The 24,282-nt window shown below is 42.3% G+C and overlaps 1 protein-coding gene across 5 annotated transcripts in view; it reads right to left on the reverse strand.

The window, feature by feature from the left end:
- ZDHHC20 (zinc finger DHHC-type palmitoyltransferase 20) overlaps positions 1-22,900 on the reverse strand; it is a 42,873-nt gene extending 19,973 nt beyond the window's left edge. Inside the window, exons 1-3 of one of the 5 annotated variants that reach the window (XM_065730094.1) lie at positions 22,686-22,900; positions 6,429-6,455; positions 1,436-1,530 (exon numbers count right to left, since the gene is read on the reverse strand). In XM_065730094.1, the coding sequence (XP_065586166.1) occupies positions 1,436-1,530; positions 6,429-6,455; positions 22,686-22,803 (240 nt within the window). In that variant the 5' untranslated portion in view covers positions 22,804-22,900. The remainder of the gene's footprint in view (positions 1-1,435; positions 1,531-6,428; positions 6,456-22,685) is intronic. The other 4 variants (XM_065730093.1, XM_065730092.1, XM_065730091.1 and 1 more) reach the window with 4 other exon arrangements.
- Between the last annotated feature and the right edge of the window lie 1,382 nt (positions 22,901-24,282).

Genomic DNA, 24,282 nt, shown 5'->3' on the forward strand with positions numbered 1-24,282 from the left:
CTGGTTTTAAATAAAGCCAGCAGAAATCACTCTCTGATACATATTCATACCTATGAACCTATGAACATGAACAGAAGGGACTTTCCCAGAGAAAGTGTGTTTTGAGTTGCCTTTTTTTCCTTCCCACGGAAGAAAATTGTATCAAACTGATCTATGCTTACATGTAACATAGGAAATATTCATCACATGCCATATGCCCAAAATATCCTTCCACCTCACTGAATATCAAAAGCTTCCTTCAGTATTACTTCAGCTACAGGGTAAGCACAGTCAGAAAATGATGTCTACCACTAAAGAACCACGGTAGATAGCAAAATTTACCAGATAGCTTTAGGAGCAGCCCAAATTCACATAGCTTTACAAGAATGGGAGCTGCAACCACACAGCTAAGCTGCTGAACAGCTGCCTGAACAACCATCCCACAAAAAGCTGAAGTACATCACCCTGAAGATGAGCGCCTTTGAATGTCTAGGCCTGACTGTTCAGCTCTGCCCCTTTTGCTCACCTAAGCAGCAGAATAATTTCTATCTTTTTTTTTTCTCCCCACTTTCTATTTCTCAGCTTTCTAAGATTGAGACCTATGAGACAGAATTAAGAACTGCAGAGCAGTATTTACTCTTTCATGGAAATGTGGTTTTAACTCTTCGCAAAAACGCTGAAGGCTGATATTAGCAAAGTCAGTCTTGCCAAAAATAGAACAAAAATGCAACCCCCACAGAGCAACCAACATCGCAAACAATTTATCCAATTTAAAAGCTTTATAAAGCCAGGAGAAGCATTTCAAATTGGGTGCCAGCATTTAAGCCCTATGAACACATGCCTTAGAGAAAGCAGAAACAAGGTAATTAATTTCAGGCTTTAAAAAAAAAATAAATCAATCAATACTGCCATTTTCCAAAACAAAACTTAAATCCACCATGTGCTCTTTTGCAATTACTGTAATGCTCCTTTATGTATTTGATTCTCAACTGTCACTAAATCTCAACTCTTGACTTAGTAGTAAGTGGTTCAGTCCTCCAGATTATGAATATACACTGCATTACTATATTTTTCCAACCAAAATTCAAAACTAAGAGAAAACAACCCAAAACAGCAGTCATTGGGTTTTTTTCCATTTTAAAAATGTCTAACTACTTCATAGCGGTGCACTGCAATCTCAAATAAAACTTATCATACTGCTTCAGCACATACACTCTGACTGTCAAATTTGTGATGTATTAAACATTTATTCTAAGGAAATGCCATTATACAAAGCTCACAATTTTTTTAAGAGTTAATATGATGATTTTCATTCATGATTTGCTGTCAAGCTGTTCTATTTCAGATAACGGGAAGGGAAAGGTGAATCATACATTACTGCAAACAGGTTTCATCACAGAAAACAGTTTATCTACTTATAAAAAAAGCATTGACATTTTTCTAACGTCAGATTTACCTCATTGGAGGGGGATGCAGGAGATGTGAAAATTGTCTTCCCATAGGACCATACAAACATGACAAATGACAGATGGAAAATCACAAGGTACACAACTGCAATAAAATACAAATAAAAATTCGGTGAATATAGCTGAAGAGAGCAAGAGATAAACTCTGATTTTTGCTGAGGGCTACGGTATGACACCGTGAATCACCTGATAGGATTAAGTTACATTAATCCCTTTTGCCTGGGCAAACTTCACCATCTAGGAGCGCCCACTTAAAAAACACACAAACAAAAAACCCCACCAAAACCACAGAAAACTCAAACCCATGCACCACCACCAAATCATTAAATAAGATGGCAGCTGTTACTCAAAGAAATGTTTTTATCTAAGATACTCAAAGAGATTTCAAGAGGGAAAAACAACACAAAAAGAACTGAAACCAGTTTCACCTTGCCGACCTTTTTAGGCAAATATGCTACAATTCCATTTTAAAATTACAGTAAAGAGATGTACTTCAAACAGAAAAAGCACAGTGCTGTGCCATCGTAGAAGGCACTGCTCTTCAGCAAGTGTAAAAACCCCAAACCAAGAAATGAGAGAACTAAACTCCGAGATAGGAGCTTGTTGTGAGCTGAAACTGCCTGGAATCTTATTTCAATCATCAGAGCCACGTACACTGTAAGAGTTCCACTATTACAGTCACAGTCTGTACCAAAATGTAGGTGGCTGTAGTATGGAGCCCCATCAATTTCTGAATGAGTCTGTATCATACCATTGCCTACAACACCGAAGACCTTATGACTCTGGAAGGTTCTTCCAATCTCATTTCCTCTAAAAGTCTATTTTACCACCCAAAGAGGAAACAGATTGGTCATGCCAGATCAGCAAGCTTCAGAAAAGAAACTATACCAAATATTTACATTATCTTGACCTTTTCAGTTGCGGGAAGAAAGAAACTTGACTTACTTTCCTGTGCAGATGCACAGAGTCCTTTAAGGGGCCACATTACATCCTTAGTGGATTGCAGAACAGACTCTAACCTTAAGCAATTTACATAAGTTTAAATAAATAAATAAATATAGCCACAAAAGACAGTCCTAATATATCTTTTTCTTTTTTTTCCCAGGATTGTCACTGTTCATTACATTAGAAAGAGAAAAAGCAAAACAGAACAAAACAAAAAAAAACAGTACTTGTGCTTCCTTCAGAGAATTCTGCTTTCTACCTTTGCTACTGACTCCACCAACTTTACAGACTGGCAAATTTTCAACTGTGGAACTGAATGAGGATGCAGAACTTTTCTAAAGCTATCCTAAAATTGTCACTTGAATTCTATTTCTGACAGGAGAGAACTCATGTTTGGCTGTACTAGGCACTACGTAATTGGAAATGGTGTTCTACATGCTCATATACATTCAAACATAATCTGGGTAAGCAATTTAAAAATGTGAGATAACTAGAAAAGACTTAAAATCTTAGTGGAAACATCTGCACAGATAATAGGTTTGGGGAGAAAAAAAGGGATGAAAGGAGTTGAAATTGAGGGGAGAGCACAGCAAACAGTTTCATTCTGCCCATAAAAATCAACCCCATAGTCCAAGTTCTTTTGATAGCTTCGTTTTAGTGCACCCAACACTCCATAAACAGCAGGACCTTAAAGTCATAGGTTGTAAATATGCCAATAACGAGCACAAATCTATGGCAATGCAATCTGCATTTACCAGAAAGGGGCAGCTGTTAATGGGCTCTCGTACTCTTGCAATAAACAAGATCTTCAAATGTGTCCGGCAAAGTGGGGAACCACCAAGAGAGGAATAATTGCCTGTAGTTGGTAGTCCATAATGCCTCTTGTTTCTTTTCCTGCTTGATGCTGCCATTCCTACTATACACACAAATACGTGTTCTGCCAGTGCTCCCTGAGAACAGTCTGTGCAAAGATCATTTTTGATGGCTTTACTTTGGCAGTCAATCTACCCACCCTTCCTTTGGGTAGTAGTATCCCCTCTGAGACTACCCCCTGAAGCTTCTTACATCAGTTCCAAATATAATCAGAAGCTGGCTTCATTCCCATTCACTTCATTTTCTTGTAGTTGCAAGACAGATAAAGAAACATCAAATAACTCAAACCCAGCATCTGCCAGTTTAGCTAAAAGTAAGAGTCCTGAAGCAGTTCTGCATAGGGAATCCAGAATTCTATGACCAAATTAAAACAGCTTCTCTCTAAAGGCACTGACATGTATCAGACCATAGTTCAAGCCCTGAGGAAGACAATGCCATAAGATAAGCTGTTAGCATCCTCGAAAGACACGCTAAGCTCTTAGAAAGCTTACCTCCAACAATTTTTTCTTCATCATTCTTAACACCACTTTAAAAATGGTCACATTATAGAGCTAACAATGCTTAACAGAATCAAATTATATTGGTAAGAGAAACTGAGAGTTGACTTTATTCCCCTACCCTAATGGATATAAATGTACGCAAGAATATGAAAACGAAGGGACAGGGAAACAATTAGCCTTAATGAGGTGAAGAAATCGCCAGTAACTGAATTACAACTTGTAATTAAAAAGGTAGAAAGACTTGAACACATCACACTGGAAAACGTATTTGCTAAGATGCATATTATTAACTACATTGCAATGTTACTGATACTTTGGTCATATGACTCTTCTAATGTCGTTTCCTGGCTACTGGAAGTTGGCTTCTAAGAACTTGATAAAGCTTATGAGAAGTCTCAATTCAGGTGAAAAAACAATTTTACATCTCATTTTAAAGATACGTCTTCGTTGTAAAGAAATTCATCCATGCAGGATACCTGTGACATGCTGCAGAACTGAGGATGCAAAAAGCAGGCAAGTGACTGTTTTCAAAAGCCTAAGAGGCACGTTTCAAAGATACCACATGTCTCATTAATTATCAAGTATTTTTCTTCTGGTATATTTGATCAGCCAGGCACTGCCTTTAAATTAAAGGCAGAGATACATCTACACTACACTGATGTCATTGCACTACCATGTTTCTTTAACAGAAACATAGATCTTGTGCTTCTGAAAGAACTTCCGAAGATGTGATCCTCCACCTCTACTCTGCACTGGTCAGGCCTCACCTGGAGTCTGCATGCAGTTCTGGGCTCCCTTCTGTACAAAAAAAAAAAACAACAACAGGGATCTCCTTGAAAGAGTCTGGCAGAGGGCTACAAGTCATAAAGGGTGTGGAACACCTCCCTTGTGAGGAAAGGCTGAGACCTGGGGCTGTTCAGCTTTAAAAAAAAAGAAGAATCAGAGAGGATGTGATCCACATCTATAAATATCTAAGGAGCGGGAGACAAATGGATGAGGCTGGACTCTTCTCAGCAGTGTGTGGTGATAGGATGAGAGGAAACGGTCACAAACTGAGGCATAGGAAGTTCTGCACAAATGTGCATGGGAACTTCTTCCCAGTGCAGTGACGGAGCAGTGGCACAGCTGCACAGAGAGGTGGTGGAGTCTCCTTCTCTGGAGACGTTCCAGACCCGCCTGGACGCCTACCTGTGCAACCTGGGCTAGGGAGCTGCTTTGGCAGGGGGTTGGACTCCATGGTCTCTGGAGGTCCCTTCCAATCCCTACAATTCTTTGATTCTGTGAAACTAGAAAGTAAAACTTCTAGTTGAACTAGAAAGTAAAAGTGCAGCAACCATCTGCAGGATTTTTGCAGATTTAATGAAGCCCAGCTGCACTTTGGAATAAAAAAAAAAAAAAAAAGCAGGTTGACACTGCTCCTGTCTAAAAAGCTTACCATTTATTTTGGAGCTTTTCCCATTCTTTCACCTCCTCTTAAAAAGATAAAAGCAGACAGACTGCAGCAGGGTTACTTTGCAGTTTTCTCCCAGATGCTCCCTTCTAGGAAATGAACTGAAGGGTTAGTTTCAAATTCCACATTTTTTTGCAAAAATACTTTAAGAGATGAGAACCTCTTCTGTAGGGTTGAGTGGTCTCAACTCTAAGGCCCTTTGTAGGTAAATCCATGCTTAATACAAGACCATGAGAACCACTCTCATGTTCCTTCACAAACTGAAATGAACTTCAAAACATCCCAATCATTCATGTTTCCACAGGAAAAAAAAAACAAGCCTAGAATTTTATAAAGACAGCACTTGGAACTTGTGGAATTGCATGATTCTTCAGTCCTGTTTCTGTCCACAATTGAAAGAAGTGGCAATACAAGACTACTCGAATTTCTTTCATCAGTTTGAATCTCTATAAATAAACTCACTGACATATGCTTGCTAACGACAATATGAAGCATTAAGGAAAGTTTGTCAAAACAAGGCCTTAACCACTTCACCTGGAAATGTAAAATCACACTGTACAGTCACCTTTGAAGTGTCTGTGACCTTGTGCAGTTCTAATCAGTCCTGAGGAATGGTGTTCTGAGGAATTTGGTGAGCTGTTCGGAAAGCAGCTAACAGTAGAACAATTCTTCCTCTTCAAGTCACAGGATACAAGGAGGATTGTACGGTGAGTGACAGTAAGAAAAGAGGTCAGGCACTGGAATGGGCTGCTCAGAAGTTGGCTGAGTCATCATTCCTGGAGGTGTTCAAGAAAAATTTGGGCACGGTACTATGGGACACGGTGGATTAGGGAAATATTGGTGGAATGTAGAAAGTTGGACTGGATGATCTTGGAGGCCTTTTCCAACCTTGGTGATCCTATGAGTGTATAAATATACATCATCCCTTCAGGAATAATCAGAAGATTGACTGCTGCAGCTCCTTTATTCTGTTCTCAGAAGGTAAGCATTTAAAAATATTTGCATACTTAAATCATAATACTTACAGGTCTTGTCATCACCCCAAGTTTGTGGAACAACAAACTCAATATACTCATCCTCATAATATTTATCTTGTTTCTTAGCAATAACTACTTAATACAGAGAGCTTACTCACAAAGCACATTTAAATTCTTCATCCCTTAAAACTTGTGTACAACAGAACTACTCATTAAACAAATAATTAAGAAGAGTTACCTTTTTCTGCAGTTGAAGAAATAGTAACTGGAAGAGAAAAAAAAAAGATACAAGGTAAGTAAATTTGTATTGAACAAAAAATTTGGTCAGAAGTGAGATACACAAGATACTCACTTGCTCCAAAGCATATCTCAGGTGTTAACAGAGCCTCCCTGCACACTTCTAGGTAAAGTAGGATTCCTCTTGCCACACCCTAAGGCTTGATGGAATAGCTAAAGAGATCCACTTCCCTGCTCTAACAATCGGATGACACTCCCTCTAAGAGAATTAGAACATAATTTACACGGGCTGCCCTTCAGATATGCATCTAGCATGTTTTCTGAAGCACTCTGGGAACCAGGCCAACAGGTATACAGCCGGAGAGAATAAAATGAGATAGATAAAGTTCTGACCGAAGTCCCTGTGAAACTGTATGAGTTGCATGTAACATTTTCACCACTTCTCTTTTCCCTTGTCACAAGCTGTCTTTCTTTCTTTTAACCTGAACTCCTGAGGCACAGTTTGAAACTCTCCACTTCTGCCTCTTCTGCAATTTCATCTCTTTTTATCCCAACAGCAAATTCTGTTGTTGAAGTCTGCCTCGCATATTGCCTGACAGGCACATTCTCCTGCACCCATAGTTCTCCAAAACTTCAGGAGTTCATTCCTTAGTTGAGTAAGATGCTGGTCAGAGTGCAGCTGTACTCATCAGAACACTGTGTACCACCACACTCCTTGCTGAATCTCTTCCCTACACACTGAATTCCTGAAATTCAATGAGGAAGAGACCTTTTCCTGACATCCAATATGGCAAATTTAAACCTCTGGTCATCAACATGAGCAAAAGGTCAGAGCACACCTTGCCTGCTGCCATCCACCCACTCCACATGGCCTCCTCTCCCTCAGCACTGATATTTGTACTGTGCATCAGCTCAAAAGAGCTTTTTCCTGATGCACACTAGAGACGTAAATCCACAGGGCTTCAGGATGCATTACAGACTTCATTCCACAGAACTACTCTGGTCAGAGACAGCACGTCTTGCTTACCTGTAGTTATCTATGGCAAAGGGGTCTAAAGCCATGTTACACAACTGTAACTCTTTTTATAGTCACAAACATACCAAGGTGGTATTTCAATGCATAGGGTGAGCCCTGTTTGGTTCAGTCATTACTGACTTTTTTCTACTCCCTGAAATACATTGTCTATCCATGGAAGCCTCTCACTTCCACTAAAGGAGGTCAACCCTGAAGAACCATGTAATTTAGTTATTATTAGTTTAGTTAGTGCATTTTTGATGTACACAGTTGCACAGTCTCCTTTTGTGCTTCTGTCTAAAACTGGGACACAATCCACACACAAAAAAATGACCTGAACCACACAATTACCTGTAAAGTATGTACATGCATAGAAGAACAAGTTCAACTGCATCATGAAAGCCTGAGTACTACTCCTGAGTACTGCACAATAGAGACATCATGTTATACGCAGAGTAAGTCCTGGGTTGAAATTTCACCAAAGTGTTATTTCTCCAGTTCTGCATTAGCATTAAACTTTTTAAACAACACAAAAGAGAATGTAAAAACAATTAAAAAGAAGAAAGTTAAAACAACCTTGCTACATAGAGTTGCTTGCTTAACTAAAAAAAATAATGAATGGTACTAAAAGCACATTACATTAAGCTTTGTCTTTGGCTCCTGATGTATTTTTAACTAACCATCTTGCACACAGCTGGACAAACATGTATTTCCTTCATCGAGAAATATAAAAAAGTTCTTAATTATTCTCTAATGGGTTGAGAGAACAGTGTTATCTATAAAAACAGATTCATTTCTCTGTAAGTAATTCCGGTTAAAGCATTCCATAATCTGTTAACCTCATTTCTGCTCTCAGTACAGAACTAAATGCTGAGCCAAATTTCATGCTTAAAGACTCCACATACTGAACAGCCTTAACACACAGAGAGAAGCTTAAGATCTTATCACTTGTGAGACTTCATTTAAAAATACCCTAAATAAACTTCATAAAAATTAATTACAGCTTTATGGAACCAGGAAAATGATTTCCTCATACTTACATTGGTCCCTCAGCTCAGACAGCAGTTAGGAAAACAACTGTAGTTTGGCAAACTCCTGTAGTTTGAGGTAAAAGTGAATCCTAAGGCACTTGTGATTTTAATTCTGTTCTATCATCCTTAAATAAAAATATGACAGCTAGTTCTCTCTAGCCTCAGAAGTTACAGGACTTTGTATCTACTCCTTACACGGCTTTTTTTCCTACAGTCAGATGGACTCAATAAAGAGCAATCCCAACATCTGTGCAAAGCAAATGGAAATCATCACATAAAGATCCTGTGAAACTGCTCAAGTTAAACCTTCTTCTAAACAAGTTTATGTTTATCTTTTCATAAATGATCTGTAAGTATTTGCTAGGTTGGCAACGTAACAAGCATCAAGAAATCAATTCCAGCTTTTCAACTCTGGTGCATGAAGAAAACAGAACATGGCATTACCACCATACCCCAGCATTCGTGGCCTGCAGCTTCGGTTACAAACTCAGTTCTCAGGTTTTGGTTTTCTCCTCTGTTACTTCTAAGTATTTAGACCTTGCTGTCAGTTTCCACTGAAATTCATACCAGTTTCAACTTTAAACAATTCTAAACCACATTTTTTTGTTTGGGGGAACAGCACTGCATCTTTTGCTTGTTGATTCTTCTCTTGAACAAAATAAGCACTGCATATGATTTACGTATTAACCTCAGGATACAACAGCACTATTTATTACATTAGATGCATCAGAACAAGTTAGTGCCTTCAGCAAACAAACCAGTCCATATTTCAGAAAAGTAAGTGCTGCAAATCAGCTTTTCTTCCGAGGATTTCAAAATACATCCTCATCAGTCTACTGCTTAGCTACAAAAGGAAAAATAAAATCAAAGGCAAAAGCATTGTTAGGATTGGCTCTTTAGGTTTCTGATTTCCTGAGAAGCCTTAAAGAGTTCCAGCAAGATACTACTATGGAAATATAAAAATACAATTAGAGAATGAAGGCTGCAGCTCACACTGCTGCAAAGCTGAGCAGCATACACTCGTGAGCACACTGAGCTGCTGCATCAGACTTGTAATTCCAAAGGATTCAGCATCTCCATGTTGAACGTGCAGGCCTGTGAGGAAAACTACTGAGTCCTACCTGTCTGCTACAGCACAGAGCTGTCCGTTGGTTACCTCACATTTTCCCAAATTACCTTCACTAAGGCTCAGGACAGCCTGCCTGGGAGGAAAAGGATGCTGGCAGGCTGCTGCAACCTGTCTGGGTCAGCCAGCCCAACATGTCACACTCCTGCAGCACCACTGACAGCTTACACATTGCAGCTCTCCATGCTGCAGGGTCACTGCAATACGAAGCGCACAAAACTGAGTGTGTGGGCTGTCTCTACAGAATGCTAACTCTCAAACACACCACACGGCCTTTTAATAGGCTGAATTAAAGTGTACTTTTTAACTTGGCCAACACAGAGGACAAACAAAAGTTCCAGGTTTTACTTTAGCACAGAAAAATGTTGCCCAAGTTTTGATTTAGACATTGGGCACCATCCTTAGCAAGTATAGATATCTCTTCCTTCAGCTCTCCCTTATGCCTCTGAGCAGTTTGCACTGCTGCCTGTTATCTTCCATCTCACCTACGTCACATGAATCATAGAGGCAGAAGTATCACAGATACAGAGTATCGCAGGAAACAATCCTGCAGACATAGGGATGTCATAAATGGTATTATAAATGGCACTGGGGAAAGATGCCATGTGTCGAAGGATTCTTCTTAGAGCACACACTGACAGAGCAGCAGGCTTCAGAAAGCCTTGGGAAAGTTTCTGAGGAAACCTACCAAGGTAAGCTGAAAGAAAACACATTTGTCCTCAACCTTGCAGAAAAACTGAACAACAAAAAATCACATCACATATCCACGCTTCCTAAAAGGCATTATCTAGTCCAAGCCACTCTTTGAGAGCCAGGTACGTTATTTCCAGACCAAGAAATTCAACGGCAGAAGTAGTTAAAAGGAAAAAGATTGATCCTGCTACTGCTGCGTTATGTGCCTTCCTCTTCCTCCCCGCACAGCAGCTCCTTGCAGAAGTTATACTTGGATCACAGCCTCTCCAAGAAACTCAAAGAGTAACTTCACTCCTTGGTTGACTTTCCCTGTGGACAGAACAAAGTGCTAAATGTGCAATTGCATTCCTTCACTGCATCATTCCAGATGTAGAGAAGTCACCAGACTGAAATCCAACAGAACCTTCCCTGGGATATTACCATGACTGCAAAAGAAAGCACCATTTATCGTTAGCTCACTTTAAACTTCTTCAGAGAAAGGCGTTTAACTGAAAGTACAACTTGGATTTATAGTCATTTAAATCCCATTTGCAAATACATATCTTTGTCATTCAAAAAAAAAAAATGGTAGAAATACCACTTACTGAGGTAACTGGGGAAGACAATGAGTGAATTTCCTCAAACACACACACCTGCATCACAGACCCAGTGATGGGGCAGTGTCATAGAATGAGGATCTTAGCACGTCTGCACTTCTCCCAAAGCTTTGTGACCTTTCCACACTGAGCTCTTCCTTATTTTTTGACTGGCAGGCACCCACCAATGTATTCCTCCCTCAGCAGCACGGATTTGTTTTTAGACAAATGACTCAAGACAACTGAGTTGACAGCACCACATGGCCAAAAGCCAGAACAATAAAACACTGCCAGGTCACTGCTGAAAGGTGTGAGGGCCAGGAGCTGCATTACATGCCTTGCCACCAGCTGGAATGAACAATCTCTGCGTACGTCTGGGTCACAAGGACCGAGAGTTGTTTTAGCTTCGTGTATTACTAGTCTGATTTCTAAAGAAAGCAAGCAAACAAAAAACCCTCAGGATCTGCAGCTCTAGGACACAGCTCCCCTGTGCTGCACTGCCAAGTCATTCAGAAGGTAACATTTGTTTAATCCAGTGGTGCAGAAGAGGTGGATCCACTGTGTGCCTGCATCCAATGGGCAGCATGGGTGCACAAGACCCATGTCTAAGGCAGCACTCATCTCAGGGGTGCAACACATAACACATGCTGGACATCTCTGCTGCAGGGCTGTAAGAAGTCACACCTTGCTGTATGCTGGTTCTTGCCGGCATCATTGTCACCAAATTTAGTGTGTTGGTGACCACCATGTTTATTGCTATAAGACTCGAAGAAGAATACTCACAGGGACAGATAAGATGCAGCAATATTTCAAGTAAGGCAGTACAACATGCACTGCAAACCTCTTTTGTTATCTGCTGTCAGTCACGGCTACAATTGGTTGTATGGTTAAGAAGATATTAACAAAATTATTTAACTGTTTATTTAATTTAGGGAGGACAGAAGCTTGCTGCCCAGAAATGTTCTATTATCACAAAATAAAACAAGGCTGTTATTTATGTAAGGTCTTTTTCAGCTTCAGTGCAGAGTGTAGGTGCACAAATACAAGCAGGGCCACAGTAGAAATTGGCATAACTGATACAAAGATACTGCTTGGGTACCAAGTTACATTTAGCAGTGAATTAAGTTTTGACAACTGACAAGATTTCTCCTGCACATTCTGGGAACAGCAAACTCTGTGCTCCCACATCCACAGCTCAAGAACAGCCAGAAAGGCAGCCAACATCTGGAAACCCACATCCTACCCATGACCCCCTGCATCTGCTGCTAGAGAATACTCTTACAACTTACAACAAAGGTCTCATAAAGGTTCTTACTGAGAGCATTTGCCTATTTTAAGTGACTCGAAAGCTCAGAGTTACACTTGGTTTGCATGCAGGAAGAAGTGTCAGTAAGTCTTAAGCTCACAGCCCCAGGCTCGTGGCCATGCCAGGAACCAAGAAGACACAGCACCACTGCAGCAGCTCGAGTAACTGAAGGCCTTTCCTGGAAGCAGCATCCAATGTTAGCACCTGGCTGCAGCAACAATCCAGGTTTGTTATCTCTGAAAAGCCCTACTCCCTGAAAAGCTCTATTCACTTCTAATTTACCATAATTGCCCAAAGAAACCTAACGCAACTTGATTTTCTTCAGCTTTTTAATCACTAGTGCCATTGCACATTCTATTTGCATTTTGATTGATTTTAAACCTCAGCAATACTTCAACACGGTTTTCTTAGCTGCTTAGTAGAATAATTGGACTTCCTTCATTCAGATTTTTCCTCTGAAATAAACCCCACTTTATCATAACAATTACAGCTTTATTGCCCAGCAGTTTGGAAGTGCTGCATTAAGTTCTTCTCAATATTGCCTTGAAGCTATTATAGTAAGCCAAAAGAAAGGCTAGCTTCTACTTGAAGACAAAGAAAGCTGTTAGCTGCACAAGGCAGTCCGCTGTGCTCCTTCTGACACAGAGGGAATGGGAGAAAACATGGAAAGACAGAAGCATCTGAACTCATGTCCTCAGAACAAATTTATGATGTTTACAACTGAAGGAGAGGTAGCGACACTTGGGCTGGCCAAATTAAGCTCACTGTAGAACTACATTCAAGTATGTGAATTTATGAAAGGGCCTTTTTTCCCCTGGAGAAACCTTACTTGGTTCTGTGGTTAAGGAGGACAGGGGAATCAGACTTGATGATCTCTTGATGTTCTTTCCAAACCCTGCAATTCTGTGAAGACACTTGGCAAGAGATGTGAGACACAAGAAAGAGCATAAGCTTCTGCAGGCAGAGCATGGGTGGCCGGTGTTGGGCAGTTGTTCTCCACAAGATGAGTTGCTCTGCAGGTAATACTAGAAACTATCGCTACATTTAAAGTAAACAATATAACCGAATGACATAAAATTTGTTCTCTGAAGAGATTTTTCCAGGTGAAGATAATAATATCTTCCTGGGAAAAACCAACAAACCAACCCAAACCAGTCCTTATGACTGCGATCAACAGTCCCTGCACCTGCTGGGGGCCTCACAGTTCAGGCTGCTATTAGAAAATCCATTTACTTCCAGTCCAATCCTCTAGAAAATAGAGGAACACTCCTTATTTAACTACTCCAAACAACTTCTGAGGCATTATTAAAGGTGTGCAGAGGGATGAGCCAGAAGGGAATGCAAACTCTAGACACAGCTGCTGCAACCTTCAGATACAAAGTGGTGAAAGAACCACGTGCTGACCGCAGGCCTCTACTTTGTTGGAAAGATACCCATCCACCTCTGCATTTGGTGTCCAGTACTTCCAAAATCAATTGTCTCCTTACTTGATTTCTGGCCCTGCAGCCAATCTTTCCACTAACACTAGGATAAAATCTCACTGCAAAACTCTGTGGATAAAAATCTCTTTGTAAATCTCATCCAAAAGTATTCAGCACTTGGTTTCTGAAAGAAAGATTTTGCTGCTGTCAAGTTTAACAAATAATGGGAGAAATCAAACTATCCAGCAAGCAGACCCATTCACATGAATTAGAAGAATCTGGTAACATAATTAAGTTTTAAGATCAATTTGGTTTTCGTACTGTTGAATAGGTTTGGTTGATCTCTGCCACTTGGGTTTAAATATGGATGTGTCTATGATGATGAGAGCTCATTTTCTGCCAGCAACACATCAACAACTTAGCAGTCAGTAACGTAACCTCCATAAACTCCCATCAACACACGATTACACCACACTTATAAGCCCTTTAAACTTCCCTGAAGTTTTCTCATGAAAAACACATCATTTAAAGCCACATCTATTAGTTGTGAGCAAATTTAATGATGGGGAATTCATGTCTTTAGCATACAAGACTTGTAAATATTAACATTCAATAGGATAGCAATTTTGAGATTCTGTCCGTGTATGGCTCATCAAGTTAGCTGGTAACAAATGCTGTCATCTTTTAATGCTAGAGGCTTTGCTGCTTGTACTGGCAAAACAAAACGTCACTCTCGCTTCAACCTAAGGAAGGTTTAATTTTGTGACAAACCTTCACTGCAGCTTCTTTATGTTTTCGTGAAAAAAAGAAAGAAAACCAGCAATGCTCACAGAATTACAATAGAAGAACCAGATGCTGCAGAGGAGAAAACATCCAGATAGCAGGACAGAAAATTTTGGCTTGAGGACAAGATTTGTTTCTTTCTTCTCCACCCCCTCTCCCCCCAAAAAACCCTCTACCATGCCTCTCCACTCCTCAGCTCATCTTTGACTGGTAGGCTACCTAGGAACACGAACAAGTGGCAGCACACAGACTGCCAAAGCCACCACACAGGGATTTTTTGTGTAATCCAGAGATCCTTACTACAGGTTAGAAAGTACTCCAAAGCTCCCATTTAGAAAATATAGCTTAAAACAAAAACAAACAAAAACAAAAACAAAAGAAAACAAAAACAACACTCTAATCTCCTGATCGTTCCCCCCACCCCAAAAGGAAAGAAACACATGCCTGCTGACTTCTCACCACATGTTCTTAGAAAGCATTAACTCAGAGCTCATTGAAAGGGCAGGACTGGCAAGCAGCCTATCAAGAACGAAGTGAGGAGTCTATTGCATGCATCAGACCTACTAAGGCTGACTTCTGCTGTCATGCTAGGATATTGCATATAGTGACATAGCTGCAAGGACATCTACATTTGCAGGTGAAGTACTGGAGAGTGACGAATCGTTAAGAAGTGATGTCTGTGAAGAATAAGAAATTACTGCCTCTGTAATTTGGGATAATTAGATCAGAAAGGTGGTTAGTTCTAACCAAGCAGAAGACCACCCAGCCCCTCAAAGCTGTGACCTCCCCAGCAACTACAGAGAAATGTGAACTGGTGTGAGATCAGAAGGTGCAGCTGCTTGTCCAAAGGCAGAGAAGTCATGTAGAGAGTAGAGCACCGTAGCACAGCAGGTGGGAGATGAGGCACAGCTGCACGCAGCTTATGACCAGCACCAAATGCCCCACAGCTCTCCCAGACCTCATTTTCTGCCTTTTTCCTCACTCCCAAATGCTTCTTGGCAAATCAGAGTCTCTCCAGTGGCTCTGCATGTGTGGGAAGATGGGAGAAACAGGATCATTACAGGTTTGAGAATGTCAACAGAAAAAGCCAAACAAAAGAGAGAAGATAACCGAACCGAGTGCTCAGCTGGCTTTATGCTTCCTTTGGTTAAGTGTCTAAATTATGAATTATTTAAAATGCTCAAGCCTATCCTCTGCACCAGTCACTGCATTATTCCAGCAGATGCCCATCCTGTAACACAGCAAGTAATATCCCTTTATGCAATCAATAGGCTGAATTTGAGCTTTTCGCACATTTTAATATGTAAAAAAAAACCCCATGGAATGTAAGTTTTGCATTAAACTGCTAAAAATATACACACAAGATCTCTACAGAAATCCAACACACAACTTGCAGCCTTTTCCAGCTACCACTAAACAAACTCCTCCCCCCAAAATGCCACATTACTTAACTGATTTTTCAGATCAGAACACAAATCATGCTCTGCCCAGGTACCATCTATTCCAGCATTATGGAAACACACTTTGTTTCTCTTTTAATCCAGATTTGATAGACATAAAAGCAGTGAGTGCTTGTCAAGAAGAACAGCACGATCAATCATAGGTTCTCCACATGCATGCTAAAAAGAGACTGTGGCTGAGGCATTTAATGGCAGTTTTGAATTTACCACAGACAATTGTTAATCAACTTATAACTCTGCCTATTCACTTGAAACAAATCAAGTTTGTTCCTTTTCAAATAACTTCACATTTCACTGAAATCTTGTTTCCCCCTCTCTGCAGTGCTAGCTTGCCTAATTCCAGATGAATCGTTACTTCCATCTCTAAATAAGAATGCCACTGTGTGAAGACAGACATCAGGATGCACAACCCAAAGAGCACAAATAAGAAATCCTGTGTGAAACCATATGCAATCTCTCTGTAAATCTCACAATCAAAATGGCTCAGTGTTTCCCATTTAAGACAGTGCTGCACCATTTACAGCATCAAAGGGAGAGTGATACAGAAACTGCAGAGGCAAGCTATGCTGCTCTCATGATCAAATGATCTTGTGAGCAAATTCTCTTTGACAATCTTGTACCCATAACACAATTTTAATAGTCAAAAGGGAACGCGAATGAGGAACAGATGAGCCATTTGGTCTTTTGAAAGAAAGGATAAGCAGATGCTTGATATGCTGCAGAGGAGGAACTTGATTTTTAGCACAGATAAGAAGAGACAGTCATAAGTTCCAACAGGAGACACTGCACAGACTGGGGGTGGGGGAGAAGTAGTGTCTCCTTTCTTTCCTGGCACAGGACAGGAGAAGTTAAAAACACCCCAAAGAAAACAATTTGGTGACAGCACAAATGGTGATATCAGGGAAACAGCTCAAAGGACACATGTTTTTGTTAGGGCTGCACTGCTCCTCTTACGCACCTGGATCCATCCAGCGTTGATTCAGCTGATGCGATACAGTGACTGTCATTACCTGTCAAATGTTCCTACAAAACATCACACACACTGGCAAGAAAAAAAAATGGTTACTCTTGTCCTGGTACTGCCAGAATACGCAGTGGGCAGAGGGAATTTAACAACTGAGCTCAGTTGAAAGCTTGCTAACAGGCGTTTCAGGAAACTACTGTTTGCAACACTGGGAATGAAAACACATCTCAAACCAGCTTGAATTTGTACCAGTTGTAGGACTGTTCAATAGAGCTGAATAAACACAGATGTATTGACTGGGTTAAAAAGGAACCCAGCAAATCTTCAGCATTTACAGACACATGTTTAGACAGGCAACTGGGATTCCTCCCTTCCCTGTTTTTCACCTATATCTCAAGTTCTCATACTACCCAAGCACTTTCAGACTAAGAACAAAAACTCATGAGCCACATCTAGAAGGTGAGGAGGAAGAACCCCAGTGAAGACAGCACAGAGCACAGCTCTCTCAGGACATTAACACGTTAGAGTTCCTACACTGGCTCAGATAGTTGTGCTCAGCTCTTCGCCTTCCCCAACATTGGCCAATTTAGGCCAAGATTTGGAGCTCAGGGGAGGTCACATGCCATGTGAATAGCAGTACGTATCACCAGAACTGCTGGATGGGCAGAACAGACAGCTGCACACTCCCTGGTAGGAAATGGCTGCACTGAGCTCAGATGGTGGTTTTCCATCCAGCCCACTGGCAGGCAGATCAACCCCAAACTGACCTGCACACCTCTGCTTCTCACACCAATGGTAACTACAGATCACAGAAAGATGCCAACTGCAGCAGAGTCATTGGGAACAGTTTAGCCAAAAAAAGGGAAAAACTTCACTAGAGGGCAGGGTCCAGGTACTGCAGCGGGCACTGGGAGTGAGCAGGGTGCAGAGCAGGCAGAGGAGGAAAGGCAGAGACAAACAATTTCCAAGAAACCAGGCTGAGCAGCTACTCTTGGACTGTATTTTTTTTTGCGTGTTTTTTTTTCCCAGTAGGAGAATGCCAAGTGAGCAGATTTCATACCATATAAAGGGCACACATCCACCCATCCCTATAAAGCAATAGGACCAACACAGTGCAAAGAGCCAAATAAGAAGGTTGATAATCTTTGAGCTCATGCTAAACATCTAGTTTTCCAATACACTTGTATCCAGCCAGAGCACCTCAATAGGAATGCAACTTATTCATAACAAGAGAAGAGGCTCTCACTTGAGATGACAACAGGCATGCTTAAGCCAAGGCACTACAACAGAACTAAGTGCATCCACCACAATTTTCTTTTATTTTTTAAAATCCACAAGAAAGGCACATAAGCATAGTTAACTATTAGTAATAAACTAATGTCATTAATCAGTTAGCTCTTCACTCTCCTGAAGAGGAACCCCTTTTCCTATGGGAATGGCTTCACACAATCAATGCCAATGCTGTTACTGAGCTGCTGCCGTTTATACCACGTTGCTGTGCTTGTTAACTGCTGCATTAACATTTTCAGTAGAGATTTCTTCTGGAGGAAGGAGATGGAATTACCTTCCCTCTGTTTATGCAACAGATTTTTCACATGGGTGCATTACACAGCACATCACCGAGCGCTTCTCACGTGCTTTGGGGAAATCAGAGCTATCCTCCCACTTAAAAGGGCTACTGCAGTCATTACAGTAGCAAAGGAGTTAAAAATCCACCAGTAACAGCAAATTATGAATTCCAAGTTACACGCTGTTGTTTGCCAGATTTGAGACGTGTTAGACATTAAAAAGCAAACTGCTCAGCAACTAGATGTTAAGAAAGTAGACAAAATGATTTACTCTCACATCTCTCAAGAATCACAGCCTTCCAAGTACCAGAACACTAATACAAAACTACTATGTTCATAAAACAAGCAGTTCTTACAACTCCACCCAGGAGAAGAGCCAGGATGACATGCAATTTTAGTTATAGAAACAAAATGCTACCTGTAATAAGTTGTTTATTTGCTTTAAATGATGCCATTTAACACACCTAAGTTACTATCTGCAGGCATCTCGGCCAAAGTTAACATTTTTCTCTTCTTTCTCTGCACAGACTGCACTACCAAATTCTGCTAGTAAAAAAGGGGTGCCTGTATGTAACAGCCTGGCTTCACCCATCAGTTTGTGCTATGTACATCATAACAGTGACTTCTGATCAAGATATAGCCAGTCGGTATTAAACTTACAAAAGATTTTGGGGAATGGTGGGACAGGCAATGAGCTGCAAGTCACCCAAAAGTGAGGGTGAGCCTCAAGAGACAAGCTCCAGTCATGCTGAGCATGACCTTCTGAGGGGATGTGGTAAGCAGAAAGAATCAGTTCAATTCACCAAAGATACAATACCACCATTGTTTACAAAGGCAATGTTAAAAGCAAAACATGTTTTGACAACGGGAAGGAAAACAATAAGCGGCTTTCAACTAACGAAACGCCTTCTGCACTGCCTGCTGTGTATTTCTAGGTGTGCTTTCTCAGATACAGAGTTCCATGCAAGTTACAAGTAGAAAGAAAAAAAATAATCTACTAAGAAAGCACTAATTAATGATTTCCTAATTTAAAGGCATTTAAAGAAAATTCTGAATGAGAGCTGCCTCAAGCCCTCTCCACTTCCTTCAGCTATGCGCATTCACAGAGTTTTTCCACAACAGCTCCCTCAACTTCCACACATCTGGTGAGAAATGGCTGTTCTCATCTTTCCAGTTGGCTCAGCAGCCAGATTACCAGATTCATAGGTTCATAATGGCTACACAGCAGCAGTGGTCTCAAACAGCCAGCACGCACCAGCTCAGCCCAGTAACACTTCAGAGAAATACACTGATGCTGGCAGTTTCTGTGGAGAAAAACAACAGAATAGCTGACACTGAGAACCTCCTTTCGTTGTACCCACACCATTCCTTCCTGGTGCTTACAGGCAGTATGTAAGCAATATAATTCATGGTTGTAGAAGTGGCATAGCCAAGTAAATACATGCCAGCAGTGAATTACAGAGCAGGGCCAAGGCCCTCAGCCACCAGAAGCAGGACATTGAGCAACATGGCAATGCCCCAACGCAGGAGGGTGGGGCAGGTAGTACATCGAGGCAAAACTGAAATGAAAAGCGTGACAAGGAAGCAAACCCAGCTTTACAACACTGTTTTCTACTTTGATTAAGAGTATTTTATGATACTGCATTAAGCTTGGCATTGCAGTAGATCTACAAACTGAATACATATATTTAATCATTAATATAAGAGCTGGAACTTGGGAAAAAAAAAAAAAAAACAACAACCAACAACACTACAACAGGATAGAAGAAGCAGCTGGGGAGAACAAAGCCTTTCTTTCTTCCTGTTTCCTTGCTAGCCACTTTAACAACTTGCTAACCTTTAACAAAAACCTTGGGAAAAAACACTGATGCCTGTGGTTGTAATTTCTGTTTTACTCTCAGTATTTATTCCATCTGTTTCTTCTTTTCCTTTATAAAACTTTCCTTCCTCCATCTGTCCTTCCCTCACCCAGACACGTATCAGCCAGAGGCACAACAAGCCATAAGCCCCACTTCGGCACCTGCTGTATGGGCACATGTGCTGAGACTGCCACTTCATTCATTAGCAGCACATTAAAGGCAAATCCATGCTTCACAGTGCACACTGCAGTAGTTTTCAAACCAGAATAAAACATATGGAGTACAGGGAGAAAGTAAACATACCTGCCAAGAGAAACAGAAAAATCTGTTGCGCTCTAAATCCTCACTGTGCTGAAACCCAAACATAGGGTAGAGAAAGTGCACTGGAGGGGGGGAGGAGAAAGCATCTGAAAACATCATAAAACACCTGAAAAAATATATTTGTCTGTTGAGATGAATTTTCATTACATGCATAAACAAAGTTCAACAGAAGGTTAAAAATTATAATAGTAATTAAAAAAAATCAATCAGAAAAAAGTCATAGAGAAACAAATCTTGGTCGTCAGACACCATTTTGACATTAAACAACTGTAGAACTCAGAGACAGCAATAAAAATCAATAGGTAATTTTCTTACTAAATGACCTCTTTCTCTTAATAGCCTGTATGTGCAGACACTGAGAATAAAGTTGATTTGCAAGCAAGAAGTGCCAGACGTCTAGAAATCAGATTTATAGATGTGAAAGTTCTCGCATAAACAGCAGCCAGCCTTTTCAACTGTTTGCACACAAACGAAATCCTGCTGAATTTGGAAGGACTCTGCAGCTTCTCTGTGTCTGCAAAGGTCTTCCATTAGATGGGGGTCAAAGATTTATCTCTGGACAAAATTACTCAGCAGCATCCAGCACTGACCCACTCTGTGATTAGGGCACAGAGCTGGGATTTTGGAAGACGAAGGAGCCATCCTGATTCAGCCAGCGAGCACCAGTGCACAAGTCATTTCAGCTCCTGAACTTCTGTTCTTTTTGATGAGAAAAAACACATACCCCTATTCTGCCTTTCATCACCTTGGACTTCATATCAGATCTGTAAGGTGTAAGTCAACTCAACACAACCTCCTCAGCACTGTTCTAACCCATGCCCCAAACCTCCTGTACTGGAGACTGTCTAAAACTTGGTTCCAAGTGTTTATAGTTTTAAGCCCTATTTCCCAAAAATAACAGTACTATTTACTCATTCAAGCAGACTACTAAACCACAGCAATCTGACACATTTGGATGCACTGACATACTCACAACTCTTTGTGTCAACATTTCACCTAATACCTCAGTAAGCATTCATTTAAAATTCTTCTTCTACTACTTTATGTCCAAATATCATTTTGCTTGCTGTTTATGCTATGCACCATTCCACATATGTTAACAGAAAAGCTGGGATAGACAAAATTTCAGAAGAGTTACCCAAAAGCTAAGTACTGTGACAAAAAACAAACAATATGCAATTCTGATCATTTCCAAAGAAGAGGTATCTTTACAAGTTTCACCAAAGTCTACTCAAGTGCGTTATTTCACGTCAGAGCTACCCAAGCAAGTATTTTACAGAAACAGAAGTATATGGATGAAAGCACACCTACACACATAGCTTAAAATAGTTCTTCACTCTTTTGTGGTATGTTTTACCTTTTAATCCCACCTTTCTTACTTGAAAATACTGAATGTCAAATGATCTATTTCTTAGATTTTTACACTGCTTCCAAGCCCCAACAAGGCTGGTGAACGCCACGCATCCCTGTGTACCTCCATTTCCCCTGAACGGGTGAATATCCTCCTGAGCCAGACTTAATTTCCTCCGATAGACAGAACAGGGCACATATCATCCTGACACCGACCACAAATCAGATTTCCGCCGGGCTGAACCTGCCTTGACGCAACCTGACAAACCTCTAAGCCCCAAATCCCGCTCAGGGAGGACGTTTACAGCCTAATTACACCTCCGTGACACCAGACCCCGGGACTGTTAATTAAAAGGGGTGGGGGGGAGTGCAACTCAACGCGCTCCAGGAGCACACGAGGAAGTTCCAGATCGGCTTCAAATGAGCGAAATAAAAAGGAGGAAACGCCGCCTGAGCAGCCGCAGCTGTGAGGCAGAGATCCCGCCCGGGCTCCAGAGTCCCCCGACCCCTCCTCGGGACTCCGCCGCCACCAGGCAGAGCCCACCGGGACCCCCACCCGCCCTCCATAGGAGGCAATAGGTCAACCCGGTTCCAGGGGCGGCCCCAGGCTGGGGGCGGCGAGCGGGGGAAGGGGAGGGAGGGAGAGCGAGACCGCTCCGAACGAAAGCCCGAGGGAAAAGTGACCCTTCGGGGCTCCGCAGCGCAGGGCAGAGCTCTCAGGGGAGCGGCACGGAGTCCCCCGCCCGGCTCTCTCTCAGCCCGCCCGTACTCCGTCCCCGCACTCACACACACACAGCTCCACCACGTAGGCGTAGTAGGACCAGGCCACGACCAGGGCGATGAAGGCCACGGGCACCCAGGCCAGCACCTTCTGGCAGCACTTGAGGACGTGGGACGGCGCCATCTTCCCCCCGCGGCCGCCACAGGAGGCATCGGCGCTCCGCGGGCGGCGGCTGCAGCAATCGCCGCCACTGCGGAGCCGGCCCCGGGCGACGCGGGCAGGCCCTGGGCGGGCTGCAGTGGGCGGGAGGCGGGCGGGAGATGGGCGGCTCCGCGCCCGCCGCCTCCGCCTCCTCCTGTCTGCGGGCGGCTCGGCGCTGGTCACGTCCGCTCCCAGCCCATGGCAGGGCAATTCGAGAAGCTGAACTCTGCGCAGCTCCGCTGTGCACCAGCAGCATTATTCTCATCCTAAAGCCAAAGCACAATGGCATACAGCTACCGGGAAGGACGGGAACTCCATCCCAGGGCAGGGCGCCGTCCCCTCACTCCGCTCCCGCGGCGCTCCGGCACCACCTGGCGGCTGCAGCGCTGAGGCGCGGGGAGGGCTCGGCCGAGGGAAAAAGGAGCGAATGAGTGCAACCGGCCGATAAGGGACTCGGTTGGTTGGGTGTTAGGAAACACTTCTCAGGAAGAGTGGTGAGCCAGTGGCACAGGCTGCCCAGGGAGGTGGTGCAGACACTGTTCCTGGGGGTGTTCAAGAGCCATGGAGATGTGGCACTGCCACTTTTATACCGACCACCTGGCATTGTCCGGCATGCTGACTGCCTGGTGAACAATGTGCAAGCAGCACACAGTGACGTTTAGTGCTCCTACATTTCTTTGATATTGAAATGCTTGTAGCTACACTAAGGTAAATGGGAGGAATTTTGAATCCCATGCACAGTAATTCCGTAACACATTGTGGATGTTTCTCTGTTGTAGTGACAGTCACAACCACCTGGGACAGCCAAAAGTGATTATGAGGCAAAAGTGACTGTCGAACTAGCAGAAAATACCTCTCAGATGTTATCTCCAGCTGTTCATTGCACCAAGTACAACCACTGGAAACACTGAACCTGCGGTTGGATGCTTTCTTACAATCATAGTGTTGTAGAATATCCTGAGTTGGGAGGGACCCACAAGGATCCCCGGGTCCAACCCCTGGCTCCACACAGCACTACCCAAAATCAAACCCTGCAGCTGAGAGCGCTGTCCAAACACACCCTGAGCTCTGGCAGCTTGTGGCCATGCCCACTGCCCTTGGCAGTCTGTTCCATGTCCTCTGCCCTTTGGTGCAGGACCTTTTCCTAACATTCAACCTGATCCTGTTCTGACTCTTGTAAAGAATGAATTCCTTTCTCATGGATAATACATGAGAGAGATGCTGTTTTCTGAGGGTCACTGGGATGGTGGACTCCTTATTAAAGGAGGGGTGTGAGCAGTGGGATACAAATCCGTGCATCACCCTACTGAAAGTCTTGGGTACAGGGCTGTTGAAGCCTGATTTACAAGGGGGATGTGTGCACACAGTGTGACCTAAGCAACCACTTTTGGAAGTGAACAGCTTTACTGCATGTGTGCTCTTCACTCTGCACTGAGCCCTGTGGGCGACACCATATCATTG

Source organism: Cyrtonyx montezumae, unplaced genomic scaffold (assembly GCF_038088225.1).
Source record: "Cyrtonyx montezumae isolate F1298 unplaced genomic scaffold, pur_monq_1.0 scaffold_12, whole genome shotgun sequence".
NCBI classification, from domain to species: domain Eukaryota; kingdom Metazoa; phylum Chordata; class Aves; order Galliformes; family Odontophoridae; genus Cyrtonyx; species Cyrtonyx montezumae.